The 26,732-nt window shown below is 45.4% G+C and overlaps 1 protein-coding gene across 1 annotated transcript in view; it reads right to left on the bottom strand.

The window, feature by feature from the left end:
* The window catches only part of LOC129682924 (M1-specific T cell receptor alpha chain-like), a 434,901-nt gene that overhangs the window by 55,407 nt on the left and 352,762 nt on the right, over window positions 1–26,732 (bottom strand). The window contains exon 3 of the mRNA XM_055615493.1: window positions 5,173–5,244. Within this exon, the coding sequence (XP_055471468.1) occupies window positions 5,173–5,244 (72 nt within the window). The remainder of the gene's footprint in view (window positions 1–5,172; window positions 5,245–26,732) is intronic.

Genomic DNA, 26,732 nt, shown 5'->3' with positions numbered 1-26,732 from the left:
GGGCGAATGATCCTTTCACAGGGGTCACATATTAGATACTCTGCATATTAGATGTTTACATTATGATTCATAAATTAACACAGTCACAGTTATGAAGTAACAATGCAATTGCTGTGGTCGGAGAGGGGGGTCACTGCAACAAGAAGAACTCTATGAAAGGGTCACGGCAGCATGCAGACTTACTTGGAATGACCGATAAGGATGTCCCCTGCCCAAACACCAGCTTGCTGTAGGAGGAGGATGTTACACAGCAAATCAACCCTTTACAATAACTGGCAGGTGACTCTTACAAAGCGACGATCCTATCCTAGCTTTTTCTTGTGATGCAACTTCAAAAGGCATCTCAGCTCCTGCTCAGCCTCCGAGTGCTGGGGAGGAGACACATTCTGAACAGATTCAGTTGGGGTAACAGGACACCTGATAGGAGTATGTGCCTCTCCTTGGTATCATTAGCACCTTTGGCATACCTGTGGGTTTTAAAAGGCGCCATTGAGCTCCCTTGTATTCCCCCATCTGTATGATTCCTCCACCCTACAGCATTTTCATCCGTGTCTCATTTCCGTCTCCAAGCTAGCCTGGTGACACCAGGTCCTCAGGCATCATTGATCTACCTTCTCAGAGACAGCGTAGGTTCAGCAGCGCGTTGTGATTAAAGGGCTAGAAATGCCAGGCTCTCCAAAGCTGAGATCTGGATTCCCCGCACCTTACCTCTGTCAATATGTTGTTCTCATTTGTCTGGCTAATGAAGAGCTGACCTTTCTAAGTGGATGCGTTTTTTGCTGAAATGACAACTGCCAGAGAGTTAACAACAAAGGCCAAGCTCTGGAGGCACTTTTGGCCTTTCACACCTCTTTGGCATATTTCAGTCAATTGGATCCTGAGCTAAAATGTCAATTTCTCAGTCCTCTCCTCAGTCAACTCCTGGGCTTGGGGAAACATAACAACAACAGCAACAACAACATGAGCAGTATTGGTACCACCTGGACTCTGCTCATCAGAACCAGGCTTCACTAGGCTCTATCTTCCGCATTTGAGGCATTTATAACAAGTCCACACTGAATCTCAGAGCAGCATCGGAAACAGCCTTGCTCCACACCCACCTGGTGTGAATCTACGCTGCTAAGGTCAGATAAAAGGTGATGTCAGCTATGTCCTCTACACACTCAGAATCTGTACTGCACTCTCTGGCTGCAGAAGAGTAGCTGGTTCCACACAGGGCTGGCCCCTGTCTGTGAGAAGACGCTGTCCTTGGTGGAGCTCCTGGGAGAGCAACCTAGTGAACCTTTCTGATACCCTCCTCTCGATTCAGTCCCATCAACCTTCCCTGGAATGCCTATTTCTGCTTTTTAACTGTTTCCTCTCCTGCTTGCCACTCATTGAATTTGTTATTTCTCAACACCGATGCTCTCCAAGCTCCGGGCTGTCTTTAATTCATGTCTGCTCAGCTCCCTTAGGATCCCTCCAAGGAAGATCTAAAAGGCCTGAAGTGGGAAGTGAACAAAGATGTGTGGGGGACACCGAGTTGGGCCCCTCCAGCTTGTGTCTTTTTCTACATACTGGCTTCACCTCCCTGTCACACATCTCTGTGGTGGGGGGGTTTTACAACACTCGACAGAAGGAATTTTACGCATCTTAAAAAATAGTCGCATTTCCCTCTCCTCCCAGCAGGATCCAACTGCAAACACACCAGAGCCAAGCCTTCCTATCTGCTCTAATTATCAGCGAGGATACGACCTACCCTGAGAAGAAAGGTTTTAAGCCACCGATCTGACACTGTGGAATTAATTGTAATTTTTTACCTGTGGTTTTTGGAGATAGGGAATGGGCACAGTGGCCACTTCTTTCTGTCCATCCTTTCCTTTCTCTCTCTCTCTCTCTCTCTCTCTCTCTTTTGTAGTTTTGCATTTATAGATGAAGTTGGATACATGCAGGGAACATAGAGGGATTTCAAATGAGACCTCACGGTCCCATCCAGTTTTCTGTTTTCCCTTCTCTGCTTCATTTAAAACCCTTCCGAACTGAATATGACATATCTATTCACACTCTACTCTGATTATCTCTCTCCACTGTGGAGGGCACCATTGGAGATGGCCTTAACTGTGCCAAGAGAAGTTTAAGATTGCCATAAGGGAGACATTTCTGGTAGGGAATGCTGGCAAAATACACAGTGGGTTACTCAGGAGTCATTTGGAAAGGGTTTCTCCTCCCCCTAAAATTAAGAGCCTCACTTCCAGAGAAGGCGCTGAGAGCTGTGAAGGTTCTAGCTTTGCAAGGTCAAGGACAGCTTTCTTCTCACAAAGGGGAGAGAACTAGAGAGACTGACGTTGACAAAGGACCTTGAACAAATTAGTCTACTTAAGCAAAGCGTGGCTCCTAAACAGCATACAATCCTTCTAAAGCAGATGAGGGGGATTACACCTCAGAATCTCCATCTTGCTGCCATGGCCTTTTTCACTTACTTGGATGGACCCTAAGGATGGTCCCTTGTCCAAACACCAGCTTGTAAGAACCAGTTCCAGTTAGCACTGTAACAGAGGCCTTTACAAAAACACTAGGTGGAACCCTGGGGCTCGCAGATACCGTCCTACTTTAGTTTGGGGGAAAATAAACTTACCCAGAAAGGCCTAGGCCTGTGAAGCCGAGTATAATTCTCTGAAGGCCAGGGGCCATTTCCACATTTGGTTCAGAGACAGTGACCAGCTGTACCCAGGGCCCTGCTCCCCACCTCTGTCCTCTGGTTTCATATCGAGGCTTACTGATTTCTCATGTTCAGTGTCTCTCTCCTAAAGGTCTCATTTCCATTTTACAACATCATTTTCAGGACAATTTCTCTATTCAGTTTTCTGGGCATGTCTTTCCCTCCCCTCGAGGTGTCACACATTTCTGATGACAATGAATTGATTACGAAGAGACAGGAGGATAGTGTCCCGCCATTGGAGGAATGACTAGAATTAGATGAGGTTTAGACTCCAGCTTCAGGGAACACTGTCTCCTCAGCCCCCTTCCTGCCCTAGCACAGGAGAGGGAAATGATGGGCACATTGAATTGAGCCTCCATATCGCATAGCTTTCTGCTAGTCTTGAGCTGATGAAATATAAGCAGCAGTTCAGAGGAGAAGCTTACCTCTGGGGCTTATTATCACAATTAAATACCTGTTACTATAATTAGCTGTTTTGGGACATCTCTCAGTCTTGGTAGAGGTGTGCAACCTTTGCCCAGCAGGCCTGGCACTCCAGTAGAGAAATGAAGATATGTCCCTAAGAAAACATTCCTGGACAGTTACTTGAGATAGCTGTGAATTTCATTCCTTGAAGTCCCTAGTACTGGTGGCCATAATCATGAGATTCTGGGGGTTAGTGGGCTGGTCTCATGGATGCCACAAAAAATTGCAAAGAGCAAAATTCACACGGTTTTATTATATGGCATTTTTTAGTCCTTTAATTCAATTTGACTTTTAAACTGTTTAAACATTTTCTTAAACTAAGTTTACGATAGCATCTCTACTAATCTCTAGCAATTACTTATGAGCAAAGAGTTGGAGTTTTAGCTTACTCACTGTCATTGGGAGGGTGGAGAAAGAGGCCGAGAAATGTGTATCTGCTTTGAGGAGAGCAGTCAGGGACTGGCGCAGCCTTTCCCATCTATTTACTGTCTGAAACCCCCTCCAATTAGCTCCTAGAACATAAGCCAAAGAGGATGATTGCTCTTAGCGGAAGCCCCCAGATGTGTGGGCACCTAAGTGCTGCTATAGCAATAATTCATGTTTTGCAGACAGGAGGATGAACAGAATTTCATCATGGGTTTCTTAGGCGCCAGTAGTCACTGTTCTTGCCTTGTAGTCACTGCAAAGAAAGGGCCCACTGCACTGGGAACCTTGCATGCAGCTACCATCCAGGGTGCCTGAAGGATGCTTGCCCTGCACAGCTCTTTCCTTTGCCTTGTTAGACTGGTTTACTGACATTTTAAAGTGTGGAGGTTATGACTCTAAAGCTCCAAAGAAGCCGACGAAGAGCTGAAAGGTGTCTTAGCTTCTTCGTTCTGGAAAACCCATCAACAGGATTCTGCCCAAAGACACCAAAAGTTAAAACCCACTGCCCAGCCCCCAGCCTGTGTGCGGGGTGGGTGGATTGTGCCCCCACTGAGCCATGTACCAGCTGCACTGTATGCTCTGCAGCCTGGCTGTGACCTAGAACACGGCAAGCTGTGTGCCAGAGAACTTGGCTGACCCTTCCTGGCTGCATTCATCTTACCCAGTCATTCACTGGTGTCCCTTTGCTGGAGCCTGGGCCTCTAAGAGCTTTGCCAGGGCCTGTCTCACAACAACCCCACCCCAGTGTGGCTCTTCCCTTGATCACAGAAGGCAGAGAAGAATAAATGAAACCGGGGATCTGGCTTTTATGCATCACCCAGGGCACTCAGCTTATATCTGAAAGGAGGCTCGTGCTCTTCAAAGTTTTTCTATTTTTGCTTTAGCTGGATTTTGGAACAGGTCAGTCTTGAAGTATATTCTCAAAATCCACCAGCAACACAGATTCTTTTTTAAACTGTCAGTAGCAAGCACAGTGAGTTTTCTATAAAAATTTTAACTGTTTCAGTGCACACATGTCCTAACTAGAGAGGGTACGTGAAGTGGCTCAGAGCATGGGTTCTCCCAGTCATAGGTAAACTCAGCCTCAGCCTGAATCATTAGTTTTGTTACCAAGAAAATAAAAGGGTTAAATGCTTTGCCTCAGTGAACCAGACAGTCTCTGCTACAGAGATCTCAAGTACTCCTGTAGGGACTAAAAAAAAAAAAATCAGGCTATAGAATTTCCATCACCTGGAACGAAATTACAGGTCCCCTCTTAACTTGGTGGGGACAGTTTTCCTATCTACATTATTTTTGGTTCACTAAATTTGCATAGTCACAACATACCAATTTCCTCTCAATCTTTCTGGAAAATCCTTTCTGGCCTTAGCTGCATCCCCCTGGATCCTGTATTCAATTTGCCTTCCTGTACCATTGATTTCATTTAAGATGAATGATTGGGATATTGTTGGCTAGAGCCGATTTAGTCTTTGTACAGTGGCGTTGGGACCATCTCTCCATAATAAATCCACTCAGATTTAGAAAGCTAAGCTGGGGTACTTTTGGAGGGGAATGTCCCCTTCTCCCTTTCCCTTAATACTTACTTGGATTCACAGTTAAGAGAGTTCCTTTCCCAAATGCCAGGTTGTAACTGCTGCTTCCACTGTTCCCACAGCCTGGCGAGGCTTTACAAAAACAGGAACTAGGGCTGTTCTGACAGAAGGGCCCTGGCTGCTCTCATCCCTGCACCAAACTACAGGATAAATCTGGGAGGAGCACAGCAGACCAGACCTGGGCTTCTAGAAGCCAATGGAGGTCTTTGTTATAGACACCTGAATGTTTTATATCATCTTTAAGTCTTAAATAATTTTTTTTTAATTGCTATTTTTTTATGACTAAGCTGCCTTCTCCCTTTTGGTAAGCCATTTCTTTCTCTTTCATCCTAACTGTTTTCTCACACTTGGTGCTCACGCAGTTTCTAGATTATTGCACTTTTGGGGTAACTATTTCTCTGCTGCTTATTGAAATTGCTTATAATCAATTCACTTGTTTCTGGCCCACGGGAAGCAGATTTCAGAAGAGAAAGAGGACCAGGGACGCACGCATAGCATGAAGTTGAGGACCACGTGTGTGTCTCTCTGGAACAGTTTGGAGGACACAGTTTAGAACGATGGCTGTGGAGGTCTATAGGCAGCTTTGGCCCCCATATTCACTCTGGTCTGCCTGTCCTTTGCCCAAACACCAGCTTCTAGAAGCCACTCCGGTTTACAAAGCTTGTATACAAACTACACAGCTGAAGCTCTTTCCTCTCTGTTGAAGGAGTCAGGCCAGGTTGTCAGTGTTGAGGTCTGCTGTGGAGAATAGCTAGAGCCTCCCAGACGGGAGAGGGGGATGGCTGCATCTCCTCGCCTGCGCTCATTTTGTCCTTCACATGGTCTCCTTTACCAGTTGCAGGCATAGACCAGAGATTTCAGTTTCTTTGTCAGACACCTAACGTCTTTATTTCTTTCCCTTCATAGATTTTTAACTTTTTTCCTCTCACCCTTCATCCGGCCTTTACGGAGCTTTCCTAAAACAGCTGGCTTAAAAGAATCTTTACACTTAAAAGTCTCCCGGATGAAGTTAAGCTGCCTCCTTACTTAAAGTTTCCGGACTGACTCTTGGGCTTCCTCTTCAGAGACTCAGTACATCACTTTAAGACAGGAAAGGTTGAAAGGTAGAGAGAAAAGCCTGTTCCCAGAAATCCTCTTGGCCCTCTGTGCTTACGTGGATTTTATTTCTGAACACCCTTCCCCTGACCCTCAGCCAGGCTATTGTCAGGATTGTCACTAGCAGGGAGCTAGCCTCAAAACAAATCCCAGAGGACCCTTCCCGTGTGCCCTCTAGTCTTGACACAAGACATGGCATCCTTCTCCGCTCAGTTTCTGGTTGTGCAACGTGAAAGGATTAGGAGATGATCCATTTACCTCTCTCTCTCCCCTACTCTCCCTACCCCTCTTTGATAGTTTCAAACTATTTATAGAAACACCCCTTTAGGTTAGAGAAATGTGCTAACTTTCTAATCGCTTCATCATTTTTCTTGCTATCTATTTATTGCAGTCATATATTTACAATCTAAATTTCCATTTCATTTCCATCTCAGGGGCTCCCTAATGCGCTTTTCTATTACTTCCAGAACACTGTGCAGAATGACAAACTACCAAAACAAAACAAATCACAAGGACTTTTTAGGGTGAGAGACTGACATTTCTGCTCAAGACAGGTCTGGGATGAACATTATTATGACTGTTCCAGGCAGGATCGAATAGGCAGTCTAGGCAACTGGGCAATGAGGCTTGCAGGATTGACAGGCTATGTCTAAGAAGCTATCTACTGAGCATCATTTTTTGGGGGGATTAATTTGGATTTTCTCTTTAATCTAGTTCTCAAATATCAGTTTCCTATCATTTTTTTTTTTCAGAACCCCTCTAGTGGGGACAGCTTAAGGTAGATCTCAGGGATGTTTTTTTGAGCCTCAACTGCTATTTCATCTTCACACACATCACAAATAAGGTACCAAAAGAAAGGAGACTATAACACTATTCGAAAATAATTTAAAAACAGTTCCCTGAGAAGTATGAGAATTATAAATAAAATAAAGTTTATACTTGTGTGTATATATGTGTGTGTATATATATATTATATATATATATTCTGATTATATATATATTCTGATTATATTTCTAGTGTTTGGACAGCTCTAAATAGCCAAGCCAGTCTGAAAATGTAGCAGCTGACATGCCTGAGTCCCTGTAAACCACTAGACACATAGGCCAGCATGGAAATGGTTTTCTACTTGATGCTCTTTTAGGCATGAGGAACTTTAAGGAAAGTCAGATGGAGATGATGGAATGGCTATGAAGACATTCTGATTCTGGCCTTTCTGAAGCGGCTAGTAATTCAGCCATGCAAGTGGATTTACTTTGAGATACACAGCTCCGTAGCTGGTGTTTGGAATTGTGATACAATGTTAACCCCTAATTAATAGTTTGGAATGAGCTTCCGTTGGTGTAGAAAATAGAAATTGTCTCACAAAGCAAAATTTCAGGACACTGAAGTTAATTGAAGTTAGGTTTGCTGTGAGAACGGTGAGGCTGCATTCAAAACATCCCTCTGGGCCTTTCGGGATGAAGAAGAGGACTGTTAATATGTGTGGCCGAAGAATCCTTTTCTTACTTCCAAGCTCAGTGGCCAGTTTGTCAGCAAGAGTACGAGAAGTGAGAGAGTAACAAAAAGGTCTCATCTGGTGCACAAAACTCAGCCCAGGCAAGTGTGCAAACATTCCGGGAGGGCCCGGTTAGTGAGCATCATGGGGGACAAGGATGCAAACGCTCCCAGAGGACCCAGTTAGAACATGGCAGCGAGCATCGTCAGCAGCAAGCATGCAAACATTCCAGGAGGACCTGGTTAGAATATGGCAGTGAGCATGTTTCAGAAGCTCATGGTCTTTCCGATTCATTTGAAATTTGCTACGAATGATACCCTACACCAACTATCAGTCCCAAAGGCTCTTACAGAAGTTTGCCTAACTAGCTTGGCTCCAAGACTTGGCATTACAGAGTCCGAATAGTTCATTTCTTAATTGTGCCCACATGGAAGCCTTAGCTAGTCAAGGACACAGAGAAAGGTGGTCACCCAGTGACCAACACGCATGGCACTGTCTCCGCCTGGGTCACAATGGGAGTTCGGCTAGTATACATGTAATTTTTTTAAATTTCAGTTCATGGATTTCAGTTAGCAACACAGCGAAAGATGCTAGTAAGAGGGTAACTCAGTTGCTCCGCATTGAAGTTTTAAAGGTGACCTTTACATTTAAAAACAAGTAATTGTCATCAAAACGTACCTGGTGTAACACTCAAAGTTGTTCCTTTCCCAAATGTCAGCTTGTAATTGGATCCAGTATTCACACAGTGATACACGACTCTACAAAAACTCAGTTGTCCAAACTTCCTCCACAGCTTCCATGTTTATTTGTTGGTCTAGAACCCTCCCTGACAGAGCCAGCACTGTAAAATGAGGGGTAGTAGTGGGCTACTCAAGGCCCCCCCTTTCCTTGAGGATATGGTCACTTTTCTGGGAATGTGTTGGCACCTATCCCGACGGCTGCCTGCCTTGCAGCACAGGGGCCCAAGCTCCTCTTCTCTCTATACCATTTTACAAGGCAGAAGAACAGAAGCCCAAAGAGTCAGCTGATTTTCTTTCAGTTCCATGGAAAATTCATGAACTGAAATTAAAAAAAAAATTACGTGTATACTAGCTGAACTCCCAGTGCAATGGTCCAGTGTTCTTTTCATCATGCCTTACAGGTAAATAGTGCGTCAACAGCAGTGTCCTTGGATGTTGAAGGAATTCACCAGCCCTTGTTTGCATTGGAATCAGTTAATGAGGCTGCTGTGGTGTGGACTTGGGTTATAAGAAAGAATAGAAAATTTGCATATCAGGGTTCCCTGGGTGAAACTTGGGGTAATTAGAAACTAAAACTTACATAAAATAAATTAATAAAAAATAAAATTAAAAAAGAAACCAAGAAGAAAAGGAAACTTACATGAGTTCACTATCAGCTTTGTCCCCTTCCCAAAGATGAGTTTCTCAGATCCTCCTTGATTCACACACCCACACACTGCTTTGCAAATACTGTCTAGACAGTTCTGCTAACTGCTAGCAGCCAGAGCTCCACCAAGTCTCCCGGGTGAAAGACAAAGGTAGAATCATGGTGCTGTGCAATTGCTCAATTACATGGCCATTCCTGAATGGAACAATGGAAAATATTTGATTGCTCTTTGATCTAAGAGTCGATCAGATGGCTGCTTATTAATTTTATCGGTAACCAACGCAGTTGGTTGGCAGTCACCATTAATTTGAAGGAGTTCAAGGCTCTGGGGTCATAGACTCAAGTTTGAAACCAAGGGCAAGTGCTTTAACTTGCTTTATCTCAGTTTCCCCATCTGTAAAGTGGGAGAAGGGCAACAGCTTGCCAATGCTGCTTTAGGGATTAGGAGTTTGTGACTGGGTGGCAGTGGTCTGTCTGGTCAGTGCTGGGCTATCTGTGAGACATACTTCTGCAGCACTGGTTTTTTACAACCACAGAGGCAAAGCACCAGCTGGCTTTCCCCCAGACAAGACCTCCTTATTGACAAGCACTTCTCTTGGTGTCTGAATGTCATAATTTAAGTTTCGAGTCCTTCCTTCTTTTTTTTTTTTTTTTTACTTACTCAATTTTATTCTTTTAGGGCTCTTTTTTCTTTCTTTCTGTGTCTCGGCTAATTTGGAACTCACAGTCTAGACCAGGCTGGTCTTGAACTTGCAGTGATCCCCCTGCCTCTGCCTCCCACATGCTGGGATTACAGGTGTATATCACTATGCCCAGCCCTTGAGTTCTCTTTCTTACGCATGGACTTGACGAAATTACTTAGCCTCTCCAGCATCCTTAGACACAAATGAGGTTTGTAGTAGCACAAACTACAAGCTCAGAGCCACATCAGGATTAAGCGTGATAATGTATGGAAAGCATATAGCAAGAGAGTAACAAACCCTCATTATTATTTTTCTCCAAGTCAGACGCATTGTGCATGATCTTTTTTTTTTTTTTTTTTTTTTAATAATGACCTAAAACTCTGGAAGTCCATGTGAGACTGTAGAATTGTAGAGCTGTCTCTTTACCTGAAGGCCAGCATGGCATCAAGACCGTAAGAAGAGCTGCTAGACAGTTTGATGGAGTGGGTGGTGGTGGCGGTGGTAAGTGAGCCTATGGGGATTTACACAAAACTTTATCCACTTACAAGTGGATCAGGTTATTATTGTTTTTTTTTTTTTTTTTTTTTTTTTTTTAAAACCTGACTGGACTTGAATTTTGATAGACATAGGGCAAGAAGCCACAATAGTTGGTGTAAAAAAGATCTCAATCACATTTAGAAAGATGGTTAGATACTCTCACACTTACCTAGACTCACCGTGAGCTTTGTTCCCTTCCCAAACGATAGCATGGAGCCACTGCTTTGCTGGACACTATGCTGAAGGGCTTTGCAAAAACCTGTGGCATCAACTCAATGAGCACAGCTTCAAAGAGCCTCCCCAAAACTAGGAGTGCCCTCCACTGTCTGAGTTTCGGAAGAGGAATAAGTGATACCACTCTTTTAGGTATCCCGGGGTGCTGGGGCTAAGACAATGCCCAGAGATAGGATTTTTACTTGAAGACACGGAAGGTTTTGCAAGCCCATTCTATGTACACCATCCATGGTCCAAAGCTATCATGTCATGCAATCCCACCGAATGTAAGTGAGCAGTGTTCGGCAGTCATGGTCATTATCTGAAGGCCAGGCTGGTGTTTCACACAGGCTGCTGCTACCTTCTGTTATCACGTTCAATTGCAGCCCTTGCTTCAGTTACTGTCCCTGTTTCAGCTAGCTTCCCCCCCCCCCCCCCACCGACCATGAGCACACAGGTTCCCCCATTTTGGAACCTGAGATTTTATTTTGGCTAACATTTGCATGAATGAGTACAAGTAGTGGCATGCTAAGGCTTTTGTTGCTTTCCTCCACTGGGTCTGGGCCTGGCACGGTTACGAGGCACCTTGGCTTTGGTATCCGTCTCAGCTGTGTGGCTTTGAGCAACTTCACTGCATCTCTGAGTTTCACTGTCCTTATTTGCAAAATTAAAGCATTAGGAGATCATTAAGGATTTTTCTAAGCTGTCGAGTTTTTCGTTTGCTTCTCTGGATTTAATTTATTCAAAAAATGCTGTGCCTTTTTTTTTTTTTTTTTTTTTTTTGGTACCCACTGGCTCATCTAATTCTCCTCATCTCCTGGACAAAATCAAACAAAAATTAAAAAAAAAAAAAAAAAAAAAAAGGAAAAGTAGGTCCCTACTTAGCATACTGGGAAGTGGTGTTTCCAGCCCTACCATCTGCCTCAGTGTTTGATCTTCTTAGAAGTTTGAAGTCAGAATTTTGGAGCCAAATCCTCAGGGAGAGGCGTATTTTCTGAAAGGAATCCAGATAATTCAAAACCCAGCAAATAAACTGACACCTTTGGTTTAAACACAGTTCTTCCTAAACTTCATGCCCTCCAGTTGCAAATGTAGTTTTTAATCTTCTTTCCACCCCCCTGTAGGACCTGCCCTCTGACCTCGGCTTATTAGGAAGGGAGACTGATCTCCAAGCTTCCTCCCACTGGATAAGGCATGTTCCATGCGGAATGCTCCAGGCCTCCAGGCACCACCCTGAGGGCTGCGGAGGCTCCCCTGAGCCAGGCTCCCAGGGCTGACGAGCTACCAACCTCCTTTCTTAAGTGCAGCTCCTGAGTGTTCTTTACAGGGAGCTGGTGGGTCCTTAGTGTGGGACAGAGACGCCCACCTCTCAGACTCCAGGCCAGTCTCCAGCGAGATTAAGTAGGAACAGAGGCCAGCATCTTCAACTGTCATTTGAGGCCACCTTTTTTACTAGTGCAGCACAAGACACAGGCCACGAGGGGGACAGGCTAAGCATGTCAGGATGCTCCAAATTTCATCTCTGGTTTCAAAAGGATTGGAGATTCTATTTCTGGAGACCCTACCAGGCTATTTCTTGACCATGTTGTTCTGTAGATGATGAGAAGGCAACTCTTGGTGCCTTACCATGGACCCAGAGCAGAGAAGGAGAGCTCTGGAGGCCATCAAGTATAAGAGGTGGGTCAGGCTTCCCTTTCCATTACACAAAAACACACAGTGCTTCCTTGGGTACCAGGAGACCAACGTCAGAAACACGGTTCTGCAGATGCTTTCTCCCTGTGGACCTCAGCTTAGAAAAACAAGCCACTGGGGAGATAACTCTACCCTACAGAGTAAGAAAGCATGCGCCAGAGCCAGTAAAGAGGAACACTGTTCATTACCTGGTGTTGGTAGTTACCACGTGATGCACATTTCCCCCTGAAGCCACGTCACTCAGGACCACTGATAACTATGTTCTGGCCTCATGACAAAGTCTGCTACTGTCCATCCACATTCCTGGGCCACTGACAAAACCTTTGTCTCTTTTGGGGCAATGGCAATGTCTTCTCAGACATCAGTCTGGATGATCCTTGGAAAAACTGTAGGTTCTTAATAAGTACTTGTTAAGTCGAATTGTAGTGAAAATTCCTATTTTGTTATTCTTTAAGGAACACTTCCATCTTTCTCAACAATTTTCAGGTAAAAAAAAAAAAGTAATTCTGTCAGATACTACTTGCTGAGTTTCACGGTTTTTCTAGTTGTGGCTCCAAAAATGGCAGATTCCTGTTAATTCTGTACCCACAGGAGCAGGTACCTTTACAAAAACCTTCCATGTCAGATTGGTTCAAAGGCGCTGACTTCGCTCTTTCCTCACTAGAAAGAAACGCCCTCTGTTGCTCAGAGATGCCCATCTTCCCTGAGAAGGCTGTCTTCCTTTCCTCTTTTGGAGTAGAAATAGCGGGAGAAGAGTCTATTTCAGGATGAAGATGAGAAGTAAGATTTCAAAAGTCTTATCACACCAAGCAGTTTTTCCTTTCCTTTCCAAATTGATGGTTTCGCCAAAGGCTGTTTTCAGTACTCTTCTCTCTCCCAGATGCAGTAGTAACTGGATTTCAAGTTGACATCTGGACATGGACCTCCAGGCTCCCGAAGACTCACATACATTAAACCAAGACATCCTGCTACCCTCCAGTAGAGAAACATGCCTTCTCTTTCCCTCCCGCCTGGCAATCTGGGAATTGAAGCAATAGGCACTCGGTGATATACTCTTAGGTCACAGGTCAGCCCTACTGTCCTGTGCAGTGGCACCCTGGAGCGAGAGGCCCGGAAGGGATTGCCCAGACCAGTGTGCTCACTGGAAATGTAAAGACAAACTCACTCAAGGTCATAGGTAGGTCTGCGTCAGAGTTAGGACTAGAATTCAGGACATGTGGTTCTGGTACTGCCTCTGCTTCTCCCTGCATGCCCCAGAAGAGAGCAGGACTTTCCCTGGACAATCTCTCTGTACTGGCGCTCTTAGCTGGTCTCAGGGAATGAGTCTCCCTCTCTCTTTTTTTCTTTTTGAGACAGGGTTTCTCCATGTAGCCCTGTCTGTCCTGGACTCACTTGTAGACCAGGCTGGCCTTGAGCTCACAGAGATCCACCTGTCCTGCCTCCCGGGTGCTGGGATTAAAGGTGTGCACCACCACGTCAGGCAAATGAGAGAATAATTTATTTATTTATTTCTAAGGCTGCAGGCAATAGCAATTGATAGCGAGGGAAATGGCCCGTGGGATACCCAGGGAAGCCAAAGAAAAGACAGAGATGGAAAAATTTGCCCTTTTGTCTCTGATTAATCTCTCTGCAGGACTCATTAGGGGGAACGACACTGCATACATGGGTGACAGACACAAAATAGTGTGGTCCTGCCTCCTCATCTCACTCCCATCGTGGGCACCGTGACTAGAAGAGTGCCCTTTCCCTCTGATGTGGCCCAAGAATGCTTCTTACCACGGTGCACCAGGGAGCCACCACCAACTGTCAGCTCTTGGTAATTGAGATGCAAGCTGTTGGCTCTTGCTGGTCAGGAGAACAACTGTGGAGTAGTTTCCACAGATGGCTGAGAAACTGGACTGGCAGCAGTCAGTTACAGTCCCACTATGAAAGGAATCACTGATTTGCTTGGATTAAGACTTCTTCCCACAGGCTGCTCCAGAGGTGGCATTAAGGGCATTGTGGAGTATCCCATCATCCTCAGAGAGTTTTTTCTTCCCCCCAAATCGGCCTTTCAGAGGGTAGCACTGGGGAGAAATCATGGTAGAGTTCTTCATGTTTATTCTTGCCCAAGCCCACAAGGTCTTCTACAAAGCAGGAGCCTTTGCATTGTCTCTGCCTGGGCATGCTCTGGTTCTTGTCTTTCTTTGGTGTACTTCCCAGTATTCATCAGGCCAAGTTGTCCCCAGGCATCTTGGGATGGAAGGTGCCACAGAAAGGCAGTGATGCCAAAGCTCTTTCTCTGGACACTCGTGCCACAGCCACACACTCCCGATGCCTCTCAGATTTCCCTTTTAGTCACACAATTGTAGTATTCCACAATGGAGCTAGTGTTCTGTATCCATCAAAATAAAGTTCCCTCTTCTTGACCGTGGCATTAAGAATTTTGTGGGCAACATGTCCGCTTCTCTGGGTCTCTTAGAGCACTAGCTCTTATCCTTGGAGCCTGTCCTCTTGTAGTGACTGGTGGAGAATGGGCCCAGAGGACCAATACAGAAGTAGGCTTGGGGAATGAAAGGGTAATGAAAATACAAGAGGAGCTTTGAGATCAGGTGTGAGAAGAGAGTGTTTTCCTTCGTTGACCTAGTTTTTTTTTTTTTCTTGCTGTTGAGCTCCAATATGCCATCTTTATGGAGATAGCCTAGTTAGAGCAGCAGAGGGCGCTACAAGGTCAAAAACAAAGCCACCCAGTTCAAAGGACACTGGGAGGAAAGAAAACCTCTGTTTTATTAATTAAATTTGTTCTTTGACAATTTCATACCTGTCTGTAATGCATTCTGTTTCCCTCCTCCAGCCACCCACTTTTTGCCTTATGAGTCCCTTTGAGAGACCAAAGTGACAACTATCGTTAAAACCTAGAGTAGGTGCCTAGGTGTGGTAAAGTAGTTAGTAATGCCCTGAGGGGAGAGCTACCTCTCTGCATTCTTTCCCCACCTACTAGAGATATGGTTGCTAGGAAATTGGACCATCCCCCTAGGGAGGGACACCTGGTCATTAATGGCCTGGGAACCTTCCTATAGCCAATTCAAAATGTAGCATTTTGACCAATAGATGCTTGCCAGGCAGGAATTGCCCTGCCTTGGGTATGCTGGGAGGGACCAGAATCTATAAATCACCCAACTAACCTGGGGACGGGGCTCAGCTCCCACCGCTTCGGCGGTGGGGCTGTGTTGGCCCAAGCTGCAGCTTGTAATTTACAATAAAAAGACCCTCATGTGTTTTGCAACGGAGTCGATTCCTGTAGATCTTTAGGGGGCTCGCGAACTGGGTATAACACCTTCACCATGGTCATGACTTGGTGTTTGGTTTGGTGACCCACTGAGCTAAGCCAGGGATGTCTGTGTGACTATGGGTATGGAGCTATCCAGTGGAGCCTGGTAGGCTGACTACACTACATCTGAAGATAAACCTTTCCCACATCCACCATCACACAATAGTTCAGCAGGGAGAGGGAGGCCCCAGGAGCTTCTTTTCTAAGACGAGCCGTCGATAAGTCCAGGCTTGTGCCCAGTGCAGGCACCAGCAGCTGCGCAGCTCCTGATTGCAATGGCCAGGCCACACCCAGAAGATAAGATTTTACCACCCTTTTCTTTGTCTTCTGGTTCTTACATTCTTCCCTTCTAGCTCTCTCTCTTTTTTTTTTGTAATAGGAGTTATCAAGACTCAGACTGAAGGATACAATTGGTGATTTCAAGCTGATGAAAGTCAGTCCTGCTTTTTTTAAAAAAATTTTTTTTTATTAATTACACTTTATTCATTTTGTATCCCCCCGTAAGCCCCTCCCTCCTCCCCTCCCGATCCCACCCTCTCTCCCCTTTCTGCATGCATGCCACTCCCCAAGTCCACTGATAGGGGAGGTTCTCCTCTTCTTTCTGATCTTAGTCTATCAGTTCTCATCAAAAGTGGCTGCATTGTCCTCTACTGTGGCCTGGTAAGGCTGCTCCCCCCCTCAGGGGGAGGTGATCAACGAGCAGGCCAATCAGATTATGTCAGAGGCAGTCCCTCTTCCCATTACTATGTAACCCACTTGGACACTGAACTGCCATGGGCTACACCTGTGCAGGGGTTCCAGGTCATCTCCACGAATAGTCCTTGGTTGGAGTATGATTTTCTGGGAAGTTCCCTGTGTTCAAATTATCTTGTTCTGTTGCTCTCCTTGTGGAGTTCCTGTCCCCTCCAGCTCTTACTATTTCCCACTTCTTACATAGAATTCCATTCACTCTGCCCAACAGTTGGCCATCAGGCTCAGCATCTGCTTTGACAGTCTATACTGCAGAAGCTTTCAGAGGCCCTCTGTGGCAGGTTTCAAGGTTGTTTCCTGTTTTCTTCTGGCTTTCAGAGGCCCTCTGTAGCAGGTTCCGAGGTTGTTTCCTATTTTCTTTTTCTTCTGATGTCTATCCTCTTTGCCTTTCAGGATGGGGATTGAACATTTTAGTTAGGGTCCTCTCTTTTGCTTAGTTTGTTTAGATGTACAGATTTTAGTGGGTTTATTCTATATTGTATGTTTATATGAGTGAGTATATACCATGCGTGTCTTTTTGCTTCTGGGACAACTCACTCAGGATGATCCTTTCCAGGTCCCACCATTTACCTGCAAATTTCATGATTTCCTTATTTTTCATTGCTGAGTAATACTCCATTGTATAGATGTACCACAGTTTCTGCAACCATTCTTCAGTTGAGGGGCATCTGGGTTGTTTCCAGCTTCTGGCTATTACAAATAAAGCTGCTACAAACATGGTTGAGCAAATGTCCTTTTTGTGTACTTGCGCCTCTTTTGGGTATATGCCTAGGAGTGGTATGGCTGGATCTTGGAGTAGCCCTATTCCTAGTTGTCTGAGAAAGCGCCAGATTGATTTCCAGAGTGGTTGTACCAGTTTATATTCCCACCAGCAGTGGAGAAGGGTTCCCCTTTCTCCACAACCTCTCCAGCATGTGTTGTCCGTTGAGTTTTTCATCTTGGCCATTCTGATGGGTGTAAGGTGAAATCTCAGGGTTGTTTTGATTTGCATTTCCCTAATGGCTAATGAGGTTGAGCATTTCTTTAAGTGCTTCTCTGCCATTCGATATTCCTCTACAGAGAATTCTCTCTTTAGCTCTGTTCCCCATTTTTTAAGTGGATTACTTGGTTTATGGGCTGAGAAAGAAATTAGAGAAACAACACCATTCACAATAGCCACAAATGACATAAAGTACCTTGGTGTAACCCTAACCAAGCAAGTCAAAGACTTGTATGAAAAAAATTTCAAGTCTCTGAAGAAAGAATTAGAGGAAGATATGAGAAGATGGAAAGATCTCCCATGCTCATGGCTTGGCAGGATTAACATAGTAAAAATGGCCATCTTACCAAAAGCAATCTACAGATTTAATGCAATTCCCATCAAATTGCCAACATAATTCTTTACAGACCTAGAAAGAAAAATTCTCAACTTCGTATGGAATAACAAGAAACCGAGGATTGCTAAAACAATCCTCTACAATAAAAGATCTTCTGGAGGTATCTCCATCCCTGATCTCAAGCTGTACTATAGAGCAACAGTTATAAAAACTGCATGGTACTGGCATAGAAACAGAATGGTGGATCAATGGAATCGAACAGAAGACCCAGAAATAAACCCACACATTTACGGACACCTGATTTTTGACAAAGATGCCAAAACCATACAATGGAAAAAAGATAGCATCTTCAACAAATGGTGCTGGTCCAACTGGATGTCTACATGTAGAAAAATGCAAATAGATCCATACTTATCACCCTGCACAAAACTGAAGTCCAAGTGGATCAAAGACCTCAACATAAAACCAGACACATTAAATCGGCTAGAAAAAAAAGTGGGGAATACCCTAGAACTCATTGGTACAGGAGAAAACTTCCTGAACAGAACACCAACAGCACAGGCTCTAAGAGCAACAATCAATAAATGGGACCTCATGAAATTGAAAAGCTTCTGTAAAGCAAAGGACACTGTCATCAAAACAAAGCGACTGCCTACAGATTGGGAAAGAATCATCACCAACCCTTTATCTGACAGAGGACTCATATCCAATATATATAAAGAACTAAACAAGCAGTCCTGCTTTTTTAAGTGGTTGACGGCGCCTGCAAACTCCTAGTGCCCAAGAGATGCTCAGGGGGCTGATAGCAATGTGTTAGGGAGATGGTTAGAGCTCCTGAGAGCATTAAGTGAGCGCTGGGCTACCAAATCTTGACAGAACTTTGGGCTCACTCAGACATACAAAAATTGCAGCCTTTGGAAGATGTAAGAACAGTGAGCATGAAGACTAGTTTTTTCCCAAGACCCAGCTCATGGGTCTCGAGCACAGCTGGCTCAAGTCTCAGGGATCACAGTTCTCTACGACAATGTGTGTGCAGAACTGGCAGCATAAAAGTAAGAAGTCCTGGGCCAGTGAGATAACTGAGCGTGTAAAGGCCTCTGCTACCACTCCTGGTGGCCAGCGTGCCACCCCAGATCCATGAAGTAGAAGGAGACTATAGAACTCTGCAAGTAGTGGCCCGACTCCACGTGTATGTTGTGGTTTGTGAACAACACATGTTCAAACGCCCCCTCCCCCACCTTTGAAAACGTGAAAAAGGTATAGTCTTGAGAATTTTTAAACCATCGATTCATAGAATCTTTAGCTAAATCTTTAGCTAACCTCAACAGCCATTTTTTTTCATATTTAATTAGCATCGTCTCTTTGAGTAGTTTTGAGAACAATGGTCTTACACCCGTGTTAATTCATGTATTTGATAAGTAGGTGCTGGAGGTGTAGAGACCCGGCAGGCTGTCTGCAGGAGCCCAGCTGGCTTACTGTGTGGCCTGCTCAGAAGTTCTCTTCCTGAAGAATGTCTTCCCGGAAGAGCTAGAAGGACGCTGAAGCTGGCAGATGTACTTATGCCACCCAGCACAGCAGCCAGCATCTGTGCCTTGGTGTGAGCTGGCTGCGTGTGTCCTGCCTGAGAACCTGTGGAGCCCACATCTGTGTTCTTGTGTATGGTCAGATGTCCCTGAAGTTGGGCACTGCATCAAGAAAATGGTTCAGCCCAGGGTGGCTGTGGGCCTAGAAGCTCTGAAAATGACTTCTGTCAGGGCGGGCTGTATGTGGGCAAGGATCCTTCCAAGCTGCGGCCTCCAAGAAGGCAGCAGCCCTTCCCCTCTGAATCTTCCTCTTTAACACCCCGGGCCTTCCAGAGGCTCTCAGCGGGATGCTGGCCCAGGCGGTATTTCCCTTGAGAACTCTCCATGCCTATGGTGGCCAGATACAATTCAGGATTGAAGTCCAGATAAATAATGAGTATTTTAAAAAATGTGCGGTGATGTTCTAGATATTAGTCAAACTTTAGCCGTCACTTGTTTGAGGTAAACATTGCTCTTTTGTACTTCCATTTGTTACTCCTGGCAACTTCGTTTTTGCTGATGATGAGCTCTTTCCTCTTTTGTTTCTCCTCCTCTTTCTCCTTCTCTCTCCCTTTCTCTTTACTTGTCTTTTTGTTCTTTTCCCTCTGGAGATGGAGCCCAGGGCCTCATGTATGCTAGGCCAGCACCCTCCCACTGCGTCCCACTGCTGAGCCCTTCAGCAAAGCAGCAGTCTTTTGCTGTATATCTATTTATTGAAAGCCAAGCTGGGCACTGGGACTGTGTCAGCATCAGTGAAAAGAGGAATGCTGTCATTAATCTTGTAGAGCAAGTGCACACACACTTGTGTGTGCGTATGTATTGAGATGGAAGAGAGAAGTAATAAAGTTTTTACAAATCTGGTATCAAGCTGAGGGAAAGTTTCAACAGGGCTGTAGTCAAGGGTGGCAATGAGTAAGTAACTGACTGGGGTGGCTGGGGACACTTCACCGAGCTGAGGCTAACGAAGAACTAGGAGCAGACCGCCAGACCAGGGAGGCAGATGGAGGACTCAGCCTGGGAGGGATGGCTCAGGGCCTCCAGCCACCACAGCGTACAGGTCTTCTCAGAACGGTACCTACAGCAGGCCTGTAGCTCACTCACTGCAGTTTACCTGCCAGCAAGCTCTCCGGGACAATAACTTCACAGCTGTCGCCAAGGGGAAGCTGCAGACAGTTCCAAGAGACAGGAAGGCATGCAGTGCAACGTACTGAATGCTGTCGGGATCAGAAAGCACTCCCGCCCCTCCCGCAAGCTTTGGAAGCCAAAGACTTTTAAGGTCTCATCCAACCATCTTTCCATCTTTATGCAGAGAGACTTACTCATTTCTTTTCCGCATTGAATACAACACAGGTACTCATCCATTTATTCCGTTTATTAAGTTCTACAAAGTGAACACACAGACGTCAGGTGCCCAAGACAAGGTGACTTGACGTGTGATTCGTGAACTAGCGCCATTCTATGATCAGGAAATGGAAGAATGGAGGGGAAATTGCTTTACGACTTACATATCAAAAGTATGCGTTCGTGCGGACCGCACTTTCCTCCCCTTATCCCTCTTTCTCAGTCTCCCTCTGTCCTTCCCTCCAGCCCTTCTCACCTTTCTTTTTCTTTCTTTCTTTCTTTTTTTTTTTTAAAGTAATTCATTTTCATTGTGGGAAGTATCGGTTCTAGATGGTTTGAAGAGCAGCATTTCTGTAAACCACAACAGTTCCTTGGTGGAGACATTTACCTCACTGCTTCAGCTAACCCAGTCACATGACAGCCATGTGAGGGGCTGCCTGCCTCTCCTCATTTCCTTCCTGTCTAAAGCTGGATGATGGTTAAACAGACCCCAGCAGCCCTCCATGCTCTGCCCCCGCAGCGACCGAAAGGATGATGCTTGCCATGACCATAAGCCTTTGGTTCTCTTGTAAGAGGCTTATTTCTTCCGCTCTGCGCCCTGTTTTTCCTTTCTCTGACCTTCGGAAGCTTGTTGTCACTTTCTTACATGCTTAGGTTTTAGTCACTCTGCCTGTGATTTTTATTCCTGTTCTCCATTGAATTCCTCTGAGCTGGCAAGTGCCTGAGATGCAAAAGCTATTACTGTCTCATTTCCTCTCCACAGACAAGGATGTGCTGTGCGTTACGCTGACCCAGAGCTCACGTGACGAGACACTGGCGAGCGGCAGCAAAGTAACATTACCCTGCACTTACGATGGGAACCTTCAAAATCCGCATTTATTTTGGTATCGCCAAAGGCCAGACATGTCCTTTCAGTTCATCCTTTTTAGGGATAACACTAGAGCCCGTGATGCCAATTATGTTCAAGGTCGATTCTCTGTGAGACATAGCACAGTCGCTAGAACCTTCCACCTGGTGATCTCTCCAGTGAGCCTTGAAGACAGCGCCACTTACCACTGTGCATTACTTACTTATTTACCACAGCGCCACTGTGACACAGATGCTCAGGAAGCCTGTACCCAAACTCCTGGAGCACAGTTTAGGAGTGGTCCCCTTCCACAGCCGGTCACATGCCAGGTTGTCAAACATCCTTCTATGGTCATTTATACTCCGCTCTGGCCTTTAGGGGCGCCTTTAGTGTCTACTAGTGAAAGGCCTGTCCACATCCGGGGAGAGCACCTTTCACTTTGTTCACTGGACCTTTGTCACCTGAGTCACTGGGGTTGCTTATGGAGAACTGCAGCTGGAGGAAATACTGTCTCCATGTCCCCAAGTCTTCGCTGTCTTCTGTGAGGGTATCAGAATGGTGCCGGTACAGGGCATAACACCATCAGTGTATTTTTTTTGTCCCTGCTGTGGCTTACTCATTACCGCGGATCAGCAGGCTTGCGTGCTGAGACTCCAAGTGGAGTCTCCTATCATCTTACTGTATCTTGTTAGGGTTAGTAATGTTATTCTTCCTGGGTGTCCTCCGATGCCTCTATTTTACTTATTTTATTTGGACAGCATTTCTCTCTGAAGAGCATTTTACTGAAGAACATGCCTGGCCAGTTGTCTAAGAACCAAGAGCACCATTTCCCAAGGTGCTCAGTGTGGAGTTCAATGGTGTCCCCAGACAAGACCAACTTCTCTAGGAGAAACTGGCCATGCGCTGTTGAAACATATGCCTCTTCAGCCTCTGAGACCCGGTCTCAGGTTTCTCTGCTATCGGCACCTGCATCTTCGGTGTACCGTCAGAATTATTAGACACACACTCTGGGGTAGAAGGGCCCAGAGGTAAGAAATAGTTCCATCTCCTCACAGCTGGTTCATGACAGCTAGGAGTGCATGGTGTGCTTCTGGAACTCTCTTGCAGCCAGACACTAGGAGGCTTTATCAGAATGGATTTGGGCAGGAGCTTGCATGCACTTCAGACTCAGCAAAGTGAAAAGTAGCCATGACGTGGAGCAACAGAGAGGGTGAGGTGAGAGAGCTGCAGGTCATGGCTCCTGGTTCCTGCCATCAATCACACACACACACACACACACACACACACACACACACACACACACACACGGAGAACGATTCAGGGAGGGAGAGGACCAGTGGGAGGGAGTGGGAATGTGAGAGAGTAAGGGAGATGGTGGTGGATCTGAACAAGATATAATGACGTACCTGTAGGAAATTCTTATCAAATTTCTCATACTAACTAAAATACCAGTTTAAAGTTCTTGGAGGTTCATTTTGGTGGGAGAAATGTATAGTCCCGTGATATGCTAGGATTTTATTTTTTCCTGGCATGGCAGGTCAGAGTTGTCTCGTTTGTTGCTGACAAGAGGAGGCTCTGCAGCTCAGTGTAGTGACATTTAGATTGACACATCATCCTCATGTTGGTGATGCAGTGAGCTCCTGGGACAGTAACTGTGGACTGTCAGTCTTGAGACCTTGGTTCCATTCCCAGCAATATCTCTGCCTCACTGAATGACTTTTGACCAAGTACAAACATTTTTTTTTTTCATGTGGGGGGGCAGGCAGGGCAAATATTTTGTTTCACTTGGGAAATGAGGGTGTGCTCTTTCCTAACAACCCCAGAATAACGTTCTGGTGTCACAGCAAGGGAGCAGAAGTGAGTGCTTTGGGAACAGGCACTCTTCATGCAGACCGGGGGAAGTGTGGAACATTGCAACTGTTCCCCACTGGGTAGACCTGTCCATCCATCCATCTAGAGTCTCCTGAACCCAGCGACTCACAGCAGCGTTACCGCCTTTGCTTTGGAATCTGTGGTTGATGGTGTCAGGGGAATTGCCAGTGATAACTGCTCTTTCACATCACACCACGTCCCCTGTTTTACACTTCCCACGGGAGCTGAGGAAACCACAGTGCTGAGTTGTTGGGGCCTGCTGCCTCAGTGAGTATACCAACAAAGCTGTGGGCTTGCTGAGCTGGGGTTAACAGAGCTGAACACCCCGCTGAAGGTGCTGCTGTGGTTGTAACAGTAGCAGGAAACCAGGGCCCATTTCCCCAGACAGGGCAGCAGGCTTGGGGCTCAGGAAGCTGTGCTGTGACGTGCTCAGTCTGGCTCCCAGCAGACTAATAGCTCACAGAGATGAGTGCCTTCTTCCTCTGGTCATTACTTCACGATAAGTGAAGCCAGAGGCGAGCAGCTTAGTAAAGGCAGTAGGGGCAGCCCTGAGAGGAAAGGCAGAGCATCAGCATCGAAGACTGAGGCCAAAGGATCTGTCCCCAGTGGTGACACAAGCCAGCAAAAGTACTGCTTTCACAGGGAAAGAGCGAGGTCACATTCCTATTCCTGCTTCCAAAAGACTTGCACAGCGAGTCCTTTGCAGGCTGGCACAGGCCTTAATTCTGCACCCTCTCTACTGTGCCTGGGACTCAGCCTGTTTGTACATGTGAAGCCAGTTCACAGAAAGAGGTGTACTTCCCCTCTTGTATTTTACTTTCATCTTTGGTAATAAAGTGGAGAATAATTAGTTGTGAGTTTAGAAGCTTTATTGCCTGCTTGAATGTGATCTTGTTTGTAAAGTATTAAGGAGAGCAGAAAGTGCTAAAGCTGTTCACACCCTCGTTCTGCAAGGGAAAACGCTCCAGCATGGCTGCCAGAGCAAATACAGGGGTGGGGCATACATGCCTCAGGAGAGGAGGAAGAGGGCGCTAGCTAGGAATGGATTGAGTGCAGCTTTCCATGTTTAGCTAAAAAAAAAAAAAAAAAGATGTTCTCTTTCCCAAGACCATTTTCCTCCTGGACAGCGAAGCTGGTGATTTACTGGTCCCCGCTTTGCAGTTCTGGGTAAATAAAACACCATTTTCAAAGTATACCAGTTGTAGAGGTAAAGCAAAATGGGTCTGTTTCCATAGCTTTCCATTTCTTTATAAAACAATGTGTAAAGCTAGGCCCACAAACCCCCCTCCCCAGGGCTTTTGCTTTTCTGCTAGACTGGAGGATTAGCTAGGCTTGTTGTCATCACAGAAAAGCTGATTTTGTTATCAGCTATTTAAACATGGTGGTGACGTGCCAGGTTGAAGCACTAAGACGTTGAAAGCCTTGGCTATAGCATCTTTGTAAGCTTTTGGCTTCTTTCAGGAACCGTGGTCTCCTCATGCCAGCCAACTGTAAGTAAAGAAAAGTTGTCTTAGAGTTACAGACCCTGAGGCTGGAAGGAGTTGCAAAAGTGATATCATTTTGGGATGGCTGGTATCTACTATGATGTACCATCACAGGCATCATTAATCAATTGTGGAACATGCTGTTGCCAACATGGCAGTGGTTCCGCTGCTCAGTATACTGATCAAACCCATTTACTTTCTTGGAATCATTCTTAGACCCAAGCCCAAAGAGGGTAAGCAAACTGGCCAAGGTGTCAGGGAGCTAGTGACAAGATCAGGACTTAAACTTGGTCTTCTGATGCCTAGGGTAACATTCTTTATGCTGCTGTGCTGCCTGTGACCTCTGGACTGTTAGTGATATTAACAGGTGGGGCTAGATACCTGTTTGGGAATGATTGGCTATACTTATAGGTCAATCCAACCCTCAAGACCTAGGATCATTCCCCGAACAGGAGTTAATGAACATTTGGATGGCCTGGGAAAGAAGTATTTCATTTTATTTATGTGTGCGGGTATTTAGCCTGCGTGTTTGTCTGTGAACCAAGTGTGTGTAGTGCCTTTGGAGGCCAGCAGAGGGTTCAGGTCCCTGGAACTTAAGTTACAGATGGTTGTGAGCTGTCATGGGTGTTGAGAATTAAACTCTGGTTCTCTGGAGGAGCAGCCAGTGCTCCTAGCCACTGAGCCACCTCTCCAGCCCCAAGGAATAGGCAAGCCTAGGTCTCTCCTTCCCTCCCTCCCTCCCTCTGTCTCTCCCTCTCTTCCTCAGTATGTCCTTCCCTTCCTTCCTTTCTTTTAGAAATAATGTCTTGTTTATAACCCTGGCTGTCTCGGTACTATATAGACCAGGTAGGTCTTGAACTCTTAATCCTATTGTCTCATATTCGCCAGTGCTAGAATTATAGGAGTGTTCCACCACATTTGCCTTATCTGTTACCATTTCTAAACCTTCTTTGCAATTTATAGTATAATTAAGGTAGATCTGGGAATAGGAAATGACCAATTCTTACCTTAAAAGAAGACTAACTTGGCAGTGAAGAGGACATTGATGGCCACACTCTTGGCAAACAGCATCCGTAGTCCTAGCACTGTGAGGGACATCATGTTTGCCTTCTTGGTGTGAGCTATGATCAAATGAAAGTGAAGACAATGGCTTCAGGCCAGACAAAATTTATTCCTACAGTGTCAACAACTGTCATCAGTCTGCTCCAAATCACCATGGTTTTTTCAGGCTTGCATATCCAGTGTGGTCCCAGACAGCGCTCCGAGCACTCAGGCTCTTGTACCCACAGGCCAGTTTGGAGAACACCAGCTCATAGCTTGGTGGGATGGAGGCTGAGGGAACCAGTTGCATTCAGTATGTTTGTTTGTTTGATTTTGTTGTGTATTGAATTTGAAGCTTTTAGGTCCCAGGTGGCAATGACAGAATTTGTTTTCACCACTTGATTTGAACTAACCTTTTGGGCCATGGCAAGTCTTTGAAGTTTGTGAGGTATTTTCAGGTTCTGAAGTTGGTTTGGCATATTCAGGTTCTGGTGAAGCAGTAGCTTAAAGAAACAACAGTGGTCAAGATTATGTTGGCAACCAAGAGGCCAAAGGAGCAGACTTTAGGTGAGTAAACTGAGGACAAGAGGGTCATAGAGCTGTTTATACAGATAGGAACTGTTCTGTTTAGGTCCCTTTTGGCATCATTAGGACAGCATCAAGATGCTCTAATTTGTAATCACAGCAAGGATTTTTAATCCTATGATGAGACAGCTGCCCTTGTGGAATTTTGGGCTTTGTGCTGCACTAAATAATACCCTTGGCGCCAGCAATTTATATGAAAAAGACAGTGGTTGGTGAAGATGGGAAATGGAGATTAAAAAAGAGGATTGGTGCAGAGCATGTCCTTCTTAGCCAAAGAGCATTTATTTATTTATTTATCTATCTATCTATCTATCTATCTATCTATCTATCTATCTATCTAT

Source organism: Psammomys obesus, unplaced genomic scaffold (genome assembly GCF_907164565.1).
Source record: "Psammomys obesus unplaced genomic scaffold, mPsaObe1.curated_primary_1811, whole genome shotgun sequence".
In the NCBI taxonomy this organism is placed as follows: domain Eukaryota; kingdom Metazoa; phylum Chordata; class Mammalia; order Rodentia; family Muridae; genus Psammomys; species Psammomys obesus.
Note: the sequence above shows the minus strand (reverse complement) of the source record. Positions and strands in the feature narration are given on the sequence as shown.